General features: G+C 37.5%; 1 protein-coding gene across 6 annotated transcripts in view; it reads right to left on the bottom strand.

The window, feature by feature from the left end:
• LOC135220723 (interference hedgehog-like) overlaps positions 1 to 16,426 on the bottom strand; it is a 292,308-nt gene that overhangs the window by 72,084 nt on the left and 203,798 nt on the right. For all 6 annotated transcript variants that reach the window (XM_064258154.1, XM_064258155.1, XM_064258151.1 and 3 more), the window contains 3 exons: positions 9,718 to 10,010; positions 7,886 to 8,105; positions 6,660 to 6,872 (listed from right to left, as the gene is read on the bottom strand). In XM_064258154.1, the coding sequence (XP_064114224.1) occupies positions 6,660 to 6,872; positions 7,886 to 8,105; positions 9,718 to 10,010 (726 nt within the window). The remainder of the gene's footprint in view (positions 1 to 6,659; positions 6,873 to 7,885; positions 8,106 to 9,717; positions 10,011 to 16,426) is intronic.

Raw genomic sequence — 16,426 nt, 5'->3', positions numbered from 1 at the left:
GGAACTCCATTATTTTAAGACCCCTTTCTTTAAGACCATCCTCGTATTTCGAAGCAAAGGCACGAGTGCTTTCCTCACGCAACCTCTTACTGGAAAATCTCCAGAGAGAGAGAGAGAGAGAGAGAGAGAGAGATAGAGAGAGAGAGAGAGAGAGAGAGAGAGAGAGAGTTGTGTGTGTGATTGGCAGGATGATTCTGCAACATGTTCAATAAATAATATTGCTAGTCAGCATCCCGTAAACAAGTCAGGGACCAATGTGCAAAGAATTAATTAGAAAAAATAGTTTTTTCAACAGCTTTTTGTTCAATGCTCGAACCAACAAGATTATAATCGTCGTTAAAATAAGTTCGTTATTCTGCGTTTATGGTTCGTTTAAATGGATATTTTTATGTTTCATTTTGATTTTTAGAAAGATATGAAACAATGATCTCATAATGAGAGAAAACTTAGACATTTTAAAAATCTGTGCTGGAAACAACTTCCAGTGCATCATCTGAGCTTCTAAAACAATGAAAACACGACGATATTATTCAGTACTACGAGTAGGTACTCTCTCCTTATGGCGTGCGTCTTTCAACCTCATTCAATTTCCGTCGGGATTTCCAAGCTAAGATAAAAATAGGTAAGCACAAAAGTTAATACTTCTTCTTTTTCTAATTATCATCTCAGTCATGAAGAAAACGTGAAAAGGCGCGAGACTAGTAAGTAAATGATGACGCTGTTAACGAAAACCGAACACGCCAATCCTTTCCGACCCGCCCTAAAATTCTTGTGGCAAAAGAAAACAGGGTCACGAAAAGGACCCAATACAATAGATGTTTAACCAATATTCAGGACTCACTCATTTTATTTCTATTTTCAAATTCATCTCTTCTTTCTAATTTACTGAAATACCTCTGTGTAATGAGCGCCTTGTTTCAAATTGAAGTCATTGTTACGTTTTTAAAGCACTGTTCCTCGGAACATCAATCTCTTGAAAGCTTTACTCCTTAGTTTAAATTTATCAGTATTTCAATGCATTTCTACATTTCAGTTCTCTATTAATTGTCAATAACGACAATATTAAAGCCTTGCTGCTTGTTAATATTTTGCCCTTTACATCGGTTTTACTTCTTTTTTAAGGATTAATCATTTCCTTTTAGTTTTCTGTAAAAGATAACTATTGTGCCGACTTTGCCCGTTCGCCCTCAGATCTTAAAAGCTACTGAGGCTAGAGGGCTGTAAATTGGTACGTTGATCATCCACCTTCCACTCATCAAACATACCAAATTGCAGCACTCTAGCCTCAATAGTTTCTATTTCAGTTACGGTTTAAGTTAGCCATAATCGTGCTTCTGGCAACGATATAAGAATAGGTCACCACTGGGCCGTGGTTAAAGTTTCGTGTGCCGCGGCCCATGCAGCACTATACCGAGACCACTGAAAGATATATCCATTTTAGGTGGCCTTGATTATACGCCGTAGCGCTTGTACAGAAGCTCAATTGCACTTCGGCGCATTTTTTACTTGTTTCATATTGTGTCTACCTAATACTTGGCTCACTTTTAATCCTTTGCACTTCAAGTATTCGTGTCAAACGTACCCTTAGCGCATTACGAAAAGGATTGAGGAGGCACATACTTTCTAATCATTTATTCATTTTTCATGCGTTCCTAATTTTTCTTCTGAACTCACATTACACGTGGGTGTAACTGAGGTCGTGATAGATAGGGCTGAGGAACAATTGCATTTGCATTTCATCCAAGTTTCTCCAGAGGCTGAACTGACCTTGAATAGGCCTCCGGACACGCCCCCTTTCCTCCCGCTGTCAGGTATAACGGCGGCTGCTTATCCGACCGATCACGCAATAATGCAATCCGCAAATATATTTCGATCTTGCAGTTACAAAACTTAAAAGAAAACGAATTTTGTATTAGAACATGAGAGAGAGAGAGAGAGAGAGAGAGAGAGAGAGAGAGAGAGAGAGAGAGAGAGAGAGAGAGAGAGATTCCAAATCACAGCAACAGAGGGAAATATAGATAAACCAATAAATCAATTAGCAAGTAAAAAAAATGACTGCGATTACTGCAACAGCCAAATTGCATCTCCGCGATAGTGATCATTCCATAAATGAACTGGAATGTAAAGTTCTTGATTAGCCTTTGTCTATTGCAAGACAATTGCGCTCCACCCTCTCTCTCTCTCTCTCTCTCTCTCTCTCTCTCGTAAAAATATCTTATCCTTCGGGCCATCCCTAGGAGAGATGTTAATCAGCTCCAGTGGTCTGGTTAAACTAAGATATACTTAACTCTCTCTCTCTCTCTCTCTCTCTCTCTCTCTCTCTCTCTCTCTCTCTCTCTCTCTCTCTCTCTAAGAAAATATGTACACAAATACACACACACATATATATATATATGTATGTTTGTGTCATATACGGACACCATTACTTTCTCGTATCCCTATAATATCAATCTGCGCTCATATTACCAAAACGACAATATTTCCTTATTCATACCGAATAAACGATTCAGTCAGTCTTGGATCTTATAAAATGCCACACCATCATGCCAACCCCACCAATCCCTCCCCGCCCCCTTTTTCCTTCGAGGAGCACAAAACAGTCCACGCACTTTAAATCACACACTATCGGGATGAATACAAAAGAGGTATAAATTGAAGGCGAGGCGAACAATATCTCTGGGTAGTTAAAGGAGTCCCAAGAAGGTGCGCTTGGCTCTGGGCGACGACGCTGCATCATGGCGCCGATGACAATTACCTCGTCAGACGACGACGTCGTCCACACTGCGACCACAAAAGCAAGCAACAATGCCGTCTTGCCCTTTCCTCCTCCTCCTCCTCCTCTTCCTTCTAATCCTCTTCTTCTTCCTCGTCTTCCTCTTCTTTGACGTTTGTTTCACCATACTCAATATAACCTGTTAGCTAACACTTCTTTCCATTAAGTCTCCTCTCTCTTTCTCTCTTCTTTTATCAAACTGACTGTAAGCTGTTTGCTTCCATTTTTCATTCTCTCTCTCTCTCTCTCTCTCTCTCTCTCTCTCTCTCTCTCTCTCTCTCTCTTTCTGGCATTCTGTCTTAATGTTATTAGCGTTTGCGATTACTGATTATTTATATTTTATTCTCTCTCATTAACTAATTCACAATTCACTCTCTCCCTTGCTAATGAATCAAGATCCTCACTTGCTCTCTAAATACGTCCTTTTCTTTTCTCTTTTCCTGACATTCATCTTTAAAATACAATCGAAATTTTAACGCCTCCTACAAGTCACAGTCAATTTACTTTCGAATAAAAAAAAACAAAGGTATCGTTAGCCTTCCATATAAGGAAAAAAATCTGTTATTTCTATCTGCGAATTTCAGGCAAAGAAAGAGAGCGCTGTGCAGACCCTTCCACGGGAGCCGTCCCTCTATTCTTGGAAAGAAACCTAAATAAAAGTGGTGAAAGAATCGTCAGAATTGACTCAATTCGTTTTCATCATTTATATGAATAGATGTCAAATATGCTGAAAGTAAACTAAAAAAATTCATGCGCAGGATCAGTCCTTACGACTTATGGTAAGGAACATGAAAAAAAATGTGACAAAATAAATACTTCTTTCAAAATGAAATTAATTTTTCTTCTCTTGGCGATGAATATGAAAAAAATACACCATAAAGTACATTTGATATTCCCTTTTTTTTTCCTTCAAAGTTTGTGGTCTTGCTTATTTATGCAAATGTAGCGGGCACCATTATTCTGACCAAATTCGAACACGTTAATTGCTCCAGTGCGCAAGCGCAGCACTCAAACCAAGCACCATCTAGTTTTGATAACTGGAAAAACAAGTTAAATTCCGATTTCATGATACACCGCATGTAGATTTTCTCTCTCTCCGAAAGAAGAATAAGATGAATATTTATAAGTCGCGGCCATCCAAAACATGTTTTCATTCTCACAAAACTGGTTTAAACTCAGCACAGCTCTGACCACAGATCATGAAGAGTACGCTTTTTACTTTACTCAGACCGAATATAATAATAATAATAATAATAATAATAATAATAATAATAATAATAATAATAATCTGCAGCTTCTAGGATTCCATTATAAGAAATGCTCCTCCTCAGGGAGTTGACCCGCTGACTCTTCCATCACGGGTCGAAAAATGAGTGGAACCAGAAAATTGTTACCGCATATATCTTGAATCATAGTTGCAAACTGCAGCCGTATGCATGGATTTCTCCACCCTTCCCCACCATTAGTGAGCAGACATAGCTACTTATCACCAAAAAGGTCAGGTGTGAAATACTCTATATGCCATAAAAGCAGACACTGTCCAAAGGGGAAGATTTGTTTCATCATTAATAATGTTCTGAATAACATTTCTATACACGTTACTATATCATGCGTTGGAAATGAATTTTGATTTATAAAGCGTAAGTCACCCGTTACAAACTCATGTACATACATGTCTTGGTCGGTTTGTCCGAATTCAAGGGTGAGCCACGTCAGGCCTCTTATTCTCTTCCGAATTTTTAACAAATTTGTTCTGGGTAAAGACCAGTAATGGCAAAAAGCCTAGTTAATCTATACCAACTAAACATGTAGCCATAAATTATGCCTAAAATTATTATTAGCGAATTATGATGTAAACACTTTGGCTTGATACTCCGCAGATGTAAGTCCCAACACACAATAAGAGTCCTACTAGATCAAGCTATTGTAACCCTGCGGTATTAAACAGTGATATTTTCTCTCATGCAAGTTCAGTATCTGGCATGAATTTCAATCAGGCCTAATACGTTGTTTGGAAGAAAATTGTGCAATATAGTAATTACTGTAAGCACTGTTAAACAAATGGAAATTAATTTTTCTTTCTAAATGGCCAGAACCTAAGTCATTTTCCCCTAAACGATAATCCCCTTGAAGCAGTGCAAACTGAAAAAAAAATCTCAAAATATTTATATAAATTTACTCAGCTTTTGAAGGTTTTTATTTGCAGGTAAAAAACGCCCTGATCACAGTGTGTCCTCACCCGGTAAAGTATGAAAGATATTTAGAGAAATAGCCATAAATAGCAATACATCAACATAGTTTACCTTCACACTCTACAACATTACTATTGCATTATGTTGCAGTATACAATTCATAACAAATTAAGTGTGGGACCATGAACGAATTAGTATGATGATAATATTAGAATTGTATTAATGAAAACGTTAGGAAAACTTTCCATTTAAGGCCTGACGTCAGTTGACCAAAGTCTATCAGCCCACACTCTTGTTATAAGGACCTATCTTCCTTTAAAACTGCCCTTGTAGCTACATCTCCCTGGCGATAGCTACCATTCTTTTATTCTCAGAGAGAGAGAGAGAGAGAAGAGAGAGAGAGAGAGAGCATTCGTTTTTACTGTACTCGAAGAAAGGATTCCTGAGTTCAAGGACTGGAGGATTTTAGAAAATCAAGGGTGAGAGAATCGTGGATCGAAGACAGTACTCTAAGGTGATACCCCGCAACTTTTCAAAAGCATATACTACCTGTATACCTTTATTTGTGCATTCAATTACGCGCGTAAGATTTCACTATTATTATTATAATGATCAACGCAACGAACATTATAATACCCTTGGAACGGGAAAAGCTCAAATGAAGAAAGTGAAAGTCTAATGCTTCTGTGCAACAACAGGCATATTATGTTCACTTGCCCTATCTTTAGTTCTCATATGATTAATTAAGATGCTATATGACACATCAAGTGAAATGTCTGAAATGAAAAGGTTACATTTAAGGTAATGCATCGAAATTTATGATAATTATTATTCATTCCTAAACGTTGCTGTGAAGATTTGAAAATAAAAATGACAAAAAATGGAAAGTCACTTTCAGCAGCGAACCACAAGCGACGTAGATGAATAGCGTTAGGGCTATCTAATGTCCAGTTTTATTGCATTCCTCTCGTTCCCAAATCAGCGAAATGTTTACATAATTAAATCAACAGATAATTTACTCTGATTAGTTGTTGATAATATGCAAATACACAGACTGCGCCGTGACAGCGTTCCAGTTGCCAGTTGCGGAGTGATTTAACAATAAATCGACTCTAAAAGTTCAACACCTTCACTTGGAAAGGGGGAATTACATGGTTCACGAAAGGAGGTGGGACATCACCTTATGTGGGAGGATATTCTTGTACCTGCTTTCAGCGCGCACATTTTTGCACAGCAATTCATATATATATATATATATATATATATATATATATAATATATATATATATATATATATATATATATAGATATATATATATATAAAATGTGTATGTATGCGCCGCCAAGTGCAGTGACAACATTTACATGCCAAGATACAGTGTGAACGCAAATGTTGGTTATCTCAGGTAAGAGCAATGAGCATTGAAACCAGCAAACCCAAATATTTCCAAATGTTCAGTAACATTTATCCACCGGGAAATGTACTGCATAGCTGCAACTTCATATATTACGTCACTCAACTCTGAAGTACTTTCCAATTATATGTTTGCGTCAAGGCTTATACATCCACTGAGCCCTCACGGTACCCTGAAATAAAGATGTTAAGGAATGCCACCTCCACATAGAACAAAAGACAAGCATCAGCTACCAATGAGGTTTCTTTGCTTAAGAGTAACAATCTCAGCACCACTTACCAGTATTTGCCGTGTAGAAGCTTCTGAGCGTCACAAATTGGGGAGGCGTTATGGCAGGATCCTTGGGTCGTTGCATGAGACTCAGGGTGGTCACTGTCTTGGCAGTGACAGTCTTGTTGAGGACAGGGTTGTGTGCCGAACAAGTATACTTCCCAACGGCCCATGCCCCCACCCCCAGCACCATTAAATCCCCATGTGGGGTTATGTGGTACACTGCAAAGGAACATCCACAATTCAAGTCATGAGGCTATGCGTGAACAGTGGATAGATTTAAATTTAGTTATTCATGATCTAACATTATCTAGAAGGAAGTGCTCAGTTTCAGTTCCATATATTTTTTCTAATGTCCCTGTAAAGGCTACTGTAGTTTCAGTTTCTATGATCAGCAACAGAGTTACTATTTCAAGATTATTAGCAAGTTATCTGACAACAATAACTAATATGATGAGTAACACTATGTACCATGAAGTAGTATTCTGAACTTATAAAATTAATGTTTCTGGGTTTATTACATATGTTCCCTTTTCAAGTGGCAAAATCCTTGTCCATCGATTCCTTATTAATGATTTCTTATTCTTTCTACCTTCACTATTCTTTTATTAATTTTCAATTTGTACCCGAGGCTAGATGAAGAAGTCCAGTGCATTATACCATGGAAACAAGCAATAATTTCATTCTAGCATGTGCTAATTCTCGCATTTGTTTGTTACAAAAACCAGTCTATATATCAATGTTAACTGAGATAAGAATGATCACATTAGCACAGAATCTACTCTACGTAAGACAATATACGACCAGCACTCTAAGCTTTGCAAAAACATAGACACGGCCCCTGTGTCAGCGATCCCAATCCTCCGGCTAACATATTGCCAAAATCGGAGTGATTTACCACCAAATCAACATTCTTATCGCTCGACTGTCTAAAAGTTCAACATCTTCACTATGAAAGCAAAATTTACAAGGTTCATGAGAGGAGTTGAGGCACCACTCATGGGGACATCAAAGTACCCGTTTTGCCCATGAATATTTCTGTTGAGCGCTCAACAGAACAAACACAGAGGTATGTATAGTGCGTGTGTGTGTGTGTGTTGGGGGGGAGGGTGAAAAATATTGACGTGGGTAGATACTATGTGAAGGCAGACGCTGGTTATCTCTGGTATTATTCAGGGAATATCGAATCGAGCAAATCTGAACAGTTCTCAGTCACAACAAATCAGTCCCCTCACCGCTATCATCGACGGTGATGACCGCCTTGCCGTCCTTGTAGAAGGTCAGCTGTGCATCGGGCACGGAGGAAGGGTTACCACACTCGATGCGGGCAGCCTCGCCCTCGGCCACTTTGATTTCGACCTGCTCTGACATCGGCTGTGGGAATTCCTCCAGCATGGCTGCTTCCAGGCGCCCGGGAAGGGATGTCAGTGCCACTGCGCCGAACCATGCAACGCACTGGGGAAGAATGACAAAGTCAATATGAAATGTAAATGATAGACAGGTTTAAAATCAATAGTGTGTGAAAATTTACTACATACAGTCGTAGAAGCGTCCCTTCTTAATGACAAATGCAAGAGGATTTGGGAAGATGCGACCATCAATATACCAAAAAGATATTTGCCAAAAATCCTTGGGTCCGTCAAATATATAACCATCTAAATCTTTGTTGTTATCTATAAGAGTATCTTCCATGAAATAGACGAAAGCAGGGCACACGATAGACGTACCTGGAAAAGGCTCATTAAAAACAGCGACTAGTACTAGGCATTAAGTTGAGAAGAAGAAGAAGAAGAAGAAGATAGTACTTCAAACTGAAAGTGAGAAAACAACGTACGTTACTGTATAAACATATTCTAAGTAAAGAGAGAGAAGGGAGAACGAAGAGAGAGGAGAGAGAGAGAGAGAGAGAGAGAAGAGAGAGACTGGACCTCTGTGGTGCTCCCCGATGGCTGGCTCAGCAACAAACTTGACCCAACCAAGCAGTGAACAGTCCAGGGCATTATAGTACTCATTTTCATTTTAGGAAGAACAAAGACCAGTGTTAAAGAATCCCAGCCATCACTGCGATGTAAAAAGGCACTTACTAAAAAAAACAAAAACAAAAACTAATGAGCCTTAATATCCAAATGAACCCTGTTGGAATCCTGCAATTTATTCATAGACCCTATTGTCCAGCGCAAGTTGCACAAATAAGCATATCTGGCATGATAAAACTCCGCTCCCTTTAAACGAGAAAGTTTTACAAATTTACACAGACTCCAAATTCATTATCATAATTTATCCTGGCAAAAATGATCTTACCTGAATTTACAGCATGAAAACATGAGTATAAAGTACATGAACAGATGATCCTGTTGAACATCTAAGTGAGAAAGACGCCAAATTCTATGAAATTGTTTTGTTTTGTGGCGAACACAATTTGTATCCGTTGACTGTACCCCTTGCCGACTACTGATGAAGCATGCGGCAGATGCTTTCAGTGTTACGAAAGGAGTCATCGATACCGTGGAGAGTCAACATCATTCCCGTTAGTCAACGAAGAACATATCGGAAAAACGCCACAATATTTAGTGAAGTACCCCATAAAAATGCTATGGGCCATTCATAGAAAAAAAGTGAACATAAGTGGGAACCTATTCTCTGAGTTTATCCAACCTCTTCATGAGATTGAGTGATGGATTTTCTTCAAAAGTTTTTATCAAATCATTGTAAATTCAAGTGAATTTGGGTTACGTGTTTTTGCGATATTATCTAATTCACTACCATAGGAATATGTTTATGCAAATAACATAGCAGATTCAAATAATATAAATATAAATAATTCTCTGAAATGTTAATGAAGTAATACATCTGTTTAAATGCATCAGACTTCTATGTACATAGGAAGTGTGAGCTATTTTAATAAAAGTACGACAAGTCATATCACAACGGCAATATAAGCATTTTCATGTGGCTTATCTTTCAGGAACGAAGCTCACCTGCCCAAAATTTTATCGGTTTTCGGCCGCAAAGTTGGGAGTATTAATTCCTTGTAGGCGGCCGGAACACGTCCCTTTAACAGACTCACCTGGTAGAGACCCAGCTGAGGCTTGTATTGCTCGTAAGTCCTTCCGACGTTAATGACTAGTTCGCTTCCTCCGTTGGTCTCCTGGACGGTGAAGGGCGGCAGAGGTTGCTGCTGCTGCTGCGATAGTTGCTGGTCCTGAGAAGACGTCGTGCGAGGGTCCAGCAGGAAATGATGGTTGTATTGCCACGAAATCTTCTCGGCTGTCACGTTCGTGGCACAGGTGAGACGGATCTGAGACCCCGGCACGGCGATGACCTCGCTCGGCGGCCAGCTCTCGAAACCGATGCCGAAGTCTGTTTGGGAAGACAAGAAATGGTAAACAGCGGATGTGTAGGAAACAAAACATTTGAATATACTCACAAAACCCAAGGTCTCCCGCCTTCACAGACACAGATATGCACAAATATAAAATATATAGGTACTTATATAAATACTCTCTCTCACTCTTTATATATATATATATTATATATATATATATATATATATATATATATATATATATATATATATATATGCTCACACATTTGCACATGGTTGTGTGCTTCAGATAAATGAGTGAAAATTATCTAAGCAACATATAGATGAGGATTTGTTATCACAAAACATTTTCTCGGAAAATCGCTAATGCATGGCGATACCAAAGAGACGAGAAAAGAAAACAAGTGCAAATGTAACCAAAAAATTAATAAACTTGTGGAAAATCTGAAATCTCTTAACATATCAACGAACCATCAACCTCACAGAAAAACAGACTCGACAAAAACGACTGCAAAGCTAAAACATTATTTCTGCTCTCAATTTTTTTCGGAGGGGATGATAGGCAGGGGCATCAAGGGGGAAGGGAGGTATACTAGGGGCGGGAAGGACAGAAAACTAATAATCCCAAAGAGTATCGGTTGCAATCGTCAGTTGGGGGTGGCGTGACGACCAAACTTTAAAACCCATCTGTCAAAACACACACGGCACCGCGTGGGCACCCGGCGGTGGCGACGAGGAGGCCTCGCTTCTCATAATCGCTTTCCCAATCAATCACTTATCTATCTGTTCGCGGAAAGGATGGAGACAGGACCTCCGGACTGGAGGAGGAGTGCGGGGAAAAGGATACTCTAGATTCAATCGCCAGCTGTGCTCAAGAGAGAATCGTCACTCGGCGAAGGACTACGAACGCGTCATAAAATGGAGGCGCAGCCTTTGATACTGAGGATGGAGTGAGGTGCAGAGCTATAAAAGACGAGGACTTGACAGAATATGATGAAGTCAATAAAACACGGCACAGTGTTGACAAGTAGTCCCATAATAACACCTCTTTGAAGACATTACGTGGTAACTGACGTCACACGAAATGTCTTCAATTGGAATTTCATTAAATGCAATGAAATATACTGATCATAAAAACAAGCTGAGATACAAGATTCGGGTAACATAAGCAAAGGGATACAGGAACTATGATAAAAGTATAAGGAAAAACGCCTAAGAATGAAAAAAAATATACTTTTCTACCAAAAACATACGATATTTACTTGTCTACAATATCCGTAAGGGTGCATCCACATTATAGTAAAACACGTCAAACACAAGCCGGGTGGTAAACAAGTAAACGAATCTTTGGCAAATGTTGGATAATAATTGAATAAAGCTCTGGTTACGACTACTTACTTGCCTGTATGTCACTGACTTGTATTGATTACTCCCATGACTGAAAAGAATATGATTATTTCTGCTCCTTGGACAAAAAGGTGATTGTACTTTACTTGATGATAAAATTTCCACAGGAGAGGAAAAAAATTCCTCGCCGAGTCTTCGAAATGTGCCGAACAATCGCTGAATTGTTTATGACCTAAAATTTGACCTTGGCATTCCGGATCAACTAAAGGGTTCCTTGTAGGGGCAATCAAGTAGCAGAGAGTAACACGACTGGCGCACAGATAACAAGGACAACAACACGACTGCAAATATTACTAAGTAAAGGATCTTGCTGTTCTATGTTCGATAATTGCCTTCGATTGACAGCTGGAAACACTTAAAACAATACTGTCTTTTTATTTCACAAATAAAGCAATTTGATAGAAAAATGCAAAAATGACTCTCTCTCTCTCTCTCTCTCTCTCTCTCTCTCTCTCTCTCTCTCTCTCTCTCTCTCTCTCAATTTTACATAATTTTGGCGGGAAGTGTTTGAAGCCAAAGGTGACTTTGTGCATATCCATAAATACAGAATTTTACCTGTAGCCATAAGGTGTTATGAAGAATCTAAGATGAACGACAGATGGACTGAAGAAAAAACAAGGGTTTCAGAACCATATCCGGAAAAAAAAGCTCGAAAAATACAGATTTCTTATCCAACACGAAAAATGAACACGCCTTAAAAAATGATCCATGAAGTTGCACCCTCGAAGGAAAGGAACAATGAACCAATATTGAGGCTTTTGTGAATGTCCATGAAAGTTCTTTCCGAATTCCAAATGATAAATCACTCCAGTCAAATTATTATAAAAATCCAGCATTTCTACTTATATATATATATTCTAATATATATATATATATATATATATATATATATATATGTAGATATGATATATAGACATTGGATACATTTTGTCATCCCTGAGTAATTGCTCCTGTCCTGAAATAGATATATGTATAACAATAACATATATAAATAAATATATATATATATGTAAATATTTGTCCTCTTTATAATGAATGTCATTCACTGCAATATGTACTTATTCTGGAGAAGATAGAAATCACTGGCAGTCAGGCAACCATGACCTCAGGTTATCACAAAGGCACATTCGTCAAAATGTCAATAAACCCGACTAAGAAGCTAAAAAATAAAAAATAAAATCCTATACGAGATGAATAACTTCATCTTCGTCCTCTTACATGACCAGGTCAGCAAACATCCTTTTCCTGAAGCCCATAAACAACACCTAACCCCGTGAAAAAAAACATAGATAAACAAGCCAACACAATGAGATACGACTCTCCGATATCCTCTGAACAAAACAAACAATGTTTATCTCTTTCTTCTTTGTATGCGTTGCATATATAACAGATTCTCATCCGCCTTGCAAGGGTCTTTTTCTTTTTCCCCCTCTAATTATTTGCATGCAATGGAGTTCGGGATAATAATTCACCTCATTCATCTGCCATATTTATATCGCTTGAGATGACAGACGAGGGGCAAGATCTTCTTGACTGCCTCCAACTGAGCATGAATACTGACTGCTGTGTAAAATCCCACACGACTTTCACTTTATTCCGAGCCTATCATGAAAGGCCTACGATAGGATCCAACAGAACTATTCGTGTAAATGGTCTTTGAATAATTAGGGCTTCCTGCACATGTGAGCTTTTTTTTTCTTTAATCACACACGCGCACATAACCTGCACACATATACACCTAAGTACTTGCACAGCATATAAAACCCCATTCCAAACCATCATATCTCAACACGCCCACTTACACTTACATGAACGGACAAGATCTGATAAAACGCTCAACAAAAACTGAAGCCGCCGGCTTGGGTACAATACCCCAAGAGTAGCATTTCCATCAGGGTACAACACATCAGGTTGAGGAGTAGGAGTCCGAGTGGGAGTAGGAGGCGGCGGCGATGTCCGGGGTACAGCCGGATCTGAAGCAAGCACATAAATCAAGTGCCCTAGCCTAAGCTGACCCAGGGTCCAATTAAAAGGGTATTCCGGCTCCTGTCTGCGATGTTTACAACCGCTTTGTTTTTCCGTGTTGGGGTCGATTTAAACCCGCGCTCACCTTACGTCTTTTCTTTATTTTCTCTTTTCCCTTTTCCATTTCTCTTTTTTAAGAATCCGTATGCTATTCTTTCAAAATAACGTACATGTTTACTGTTTTTTTTTTCACTACTATATTTAGGATTAAATGTCTCGCATTTAAAAACAGATATAAAAGTTAATAAATACATAAATCGCAAAACTTTCAAACATGCCATTTTCGTAAGGCGTCAGCGTAGGTTTATAATGAATGTGCATCCGGCCCTTTTCAGATACTTTCATTTAAAGAAAGGCAAGTGGCACTCTACGAAGAGTCCAGCGTCTTTAGCATCTCTCCGTTTTTTTTTAATTTCCTTGAAAACTCTGAAAATTATGGCTAGTTCACGAAATACCGGAAACTTCATTCAAACCGCTGGTCATCTTAGGAAGATGCCAAAAACTTGACAAATAGATCATGCGTTACCACACAGCCAGTAACCTAATGCAGGTTGGAAGTCGGAAATAACGTTAGCTGAGGGCAAAAGGCTAGGGAATTCATGAAATGCTGCAAGCATCCTAATGTAAACTGCAAGCAACTTTACGACGGAAACTCAAGAAGAAAAGCAAAATTTCATAGGGAGCTACATATCTTCCGGGCTCTGTCGCTCATACATGTATATATATATATATATATATATATATATATATATATATATATATATATATATATATATATATATATATATATATATGTATATATATATATAAGTATATATGTATATTATTAATATATATAATACTTACATACTACATCCTATATATATATTATATATATATATATATATATATAATATATAGATATATATATCTTATATATATATATATAGATATATATATATATATATATATAATATATATTATTTATATATATTATAAGTTATATATATATAATTAATATTATACTTATAATACTTACATACATACATACATATATATAATATATATATATATATATATATATATATATATATATATATATATCTATATATATATATATATATATATATATATATATATATATATATATATATACACACCTTTACAACTCAAAGGCCCTTTCCCATAAAGTCTTGTGATATCAGGTGAATATAAGTTACGGGAGATTCTTTTCTCTCTCTCTCTCTCTCTCTCTCTCTCTCTCTCTCTCTCTCTCTCTCTCTCCATGGGAGTTGTGACCGCGTTAAAATGTAGCAACACGAGAATATTTTCTTTTGAATTATGCGACAAGTTGTCTTCTATTTGATCTTTAGGAGCCACGAACGACCTCGTAGTGGTGCCTGTTGACATGGGTACAAATTATTACGGATGTGTGTGTGCATATGTATGTGCATCTGGTGAAAAACTAATTATCTATCTATCCATTTATTTTATATTTCATAATATATATGGACTGGTTATTTTGTTGTTACATACATACAAAGACACCCATACTTAACGACAGCTTGATCACAACAAGCTCTGAACTAAAGGAATACTATATTCATAAAAATGAATTGTACTCAACACAGTCTATCTCATTCACAAAAATGTTTTTTGAATAGGACTGTCATAATTCTTACCTCCACATTATTTTTTCCTTTTGTGAAAGTTGAGACAAATTATCTTAGCATTAAAACCATGAGATTTCTTTGTCCAATCTCAAACGAAAGTCTGTTTAGTTTGCCGTCTTTTTGTTTACCTGGCAGAATCAATTTAGGCGTAATCCTTCTGCCACCATGAAGGGATTTCCGACATTTTTTTTTTTTATACAAGATAGAGCATCCCTTTCGGGGACATAAATTTGGGTAGGAAAGAGACAGTTTGTTTTATTACTATTTTGGGTAAGGGGAAGGGTCTCATCGCATTTCTAGGCTACCAGTGGACTTATCATCAACTGAAGGAAAGAAATTATAAGACGAAAATGTCACCTCTCTCTCTCTCAAAAATAAATTACATAAATATATATTATATATATATAGATATATTTATATATATATATATATATATATTAGATAGTAGATAGATGGATATAGATATGTGCACACATACACACACACACACACACACACATTTATATATATATATATATATATATATATTATATATATATATATAATATACACATATATTTACTGAGAATAGATCATTAAGGTTGGAGAAGACTTCTCTTTCTCTCACCAGCTCAGCAACACATTAAGGCTACACTGTCCAAGATAAGCAACACAAAGGGAGGACATTTACATCCGTGTTCTTTAAAAACATCGGAGTACCATCACTGGCTCAGGTATCCCCATGCCTGTATACGTTTAACATTCTGTGCAATGGCTAGCTTGCTTTTTTTTTTCCCTGAACCATTTTAGCAACAGGAATACAAAATGGAGCAGTGAGTGAGTAATAAAATATTTTGTGTTCTTTTAAGTATTCGAGATACAAGTTGTGCGATCAAAATCTGTTATTCACATGTAGTATATAAGTAATTATACAGAAGTACCTGATCATATCGGCGGATGTGAATGGCACTGAACGTGAATATCTTAATGTGGTTTATTATACCTCAATTCCCAATTCAGAAAGAGGTGTCAACGTGCATACAAACGCTTGTTGCACCAGTGGACGATTTTATTCATAACGGACACACATTTGCACCCAATGGAATAATCCCCGAAGTCATTGCCCTCCTTGACCAGTAACGTTTCCGAGACGAGAATACCAATATGCTATAGAAACGGATGCTAAAACTCAACACTGAGTAAAACTTATATGGAGAAAAAAAATACCCGCAGAAGCTTCATAAAATTAAATTAGGAATGCGGTTCCAGAGTGAGAATTCTCATTTACAAAAGATATCAACACTCCCTACTCAATCGAAGGAAACCAAACACTCAACATTATTCTCACGTACACGCGTACATAAACGCACTGCACACAACCCACTCGA

Source organism: Macrobrachium nipponense, chromosome 2 (assembly GCF_015104395.2).
Source record: "Macrobrachium nipponense isolate FS-2020 chromosome 2, ASM1510439v2, whole genome shotgun sequence".
NCBI lineage: Eukaryota > Metazoa > Arthropoda > Malacostraca > Decapoda > Palaemonidae > Macrobrachium > Macrobrachium nipponense.
This window is presented reverse-complemented; position numbering and strand designations above follow the sequence as displayed.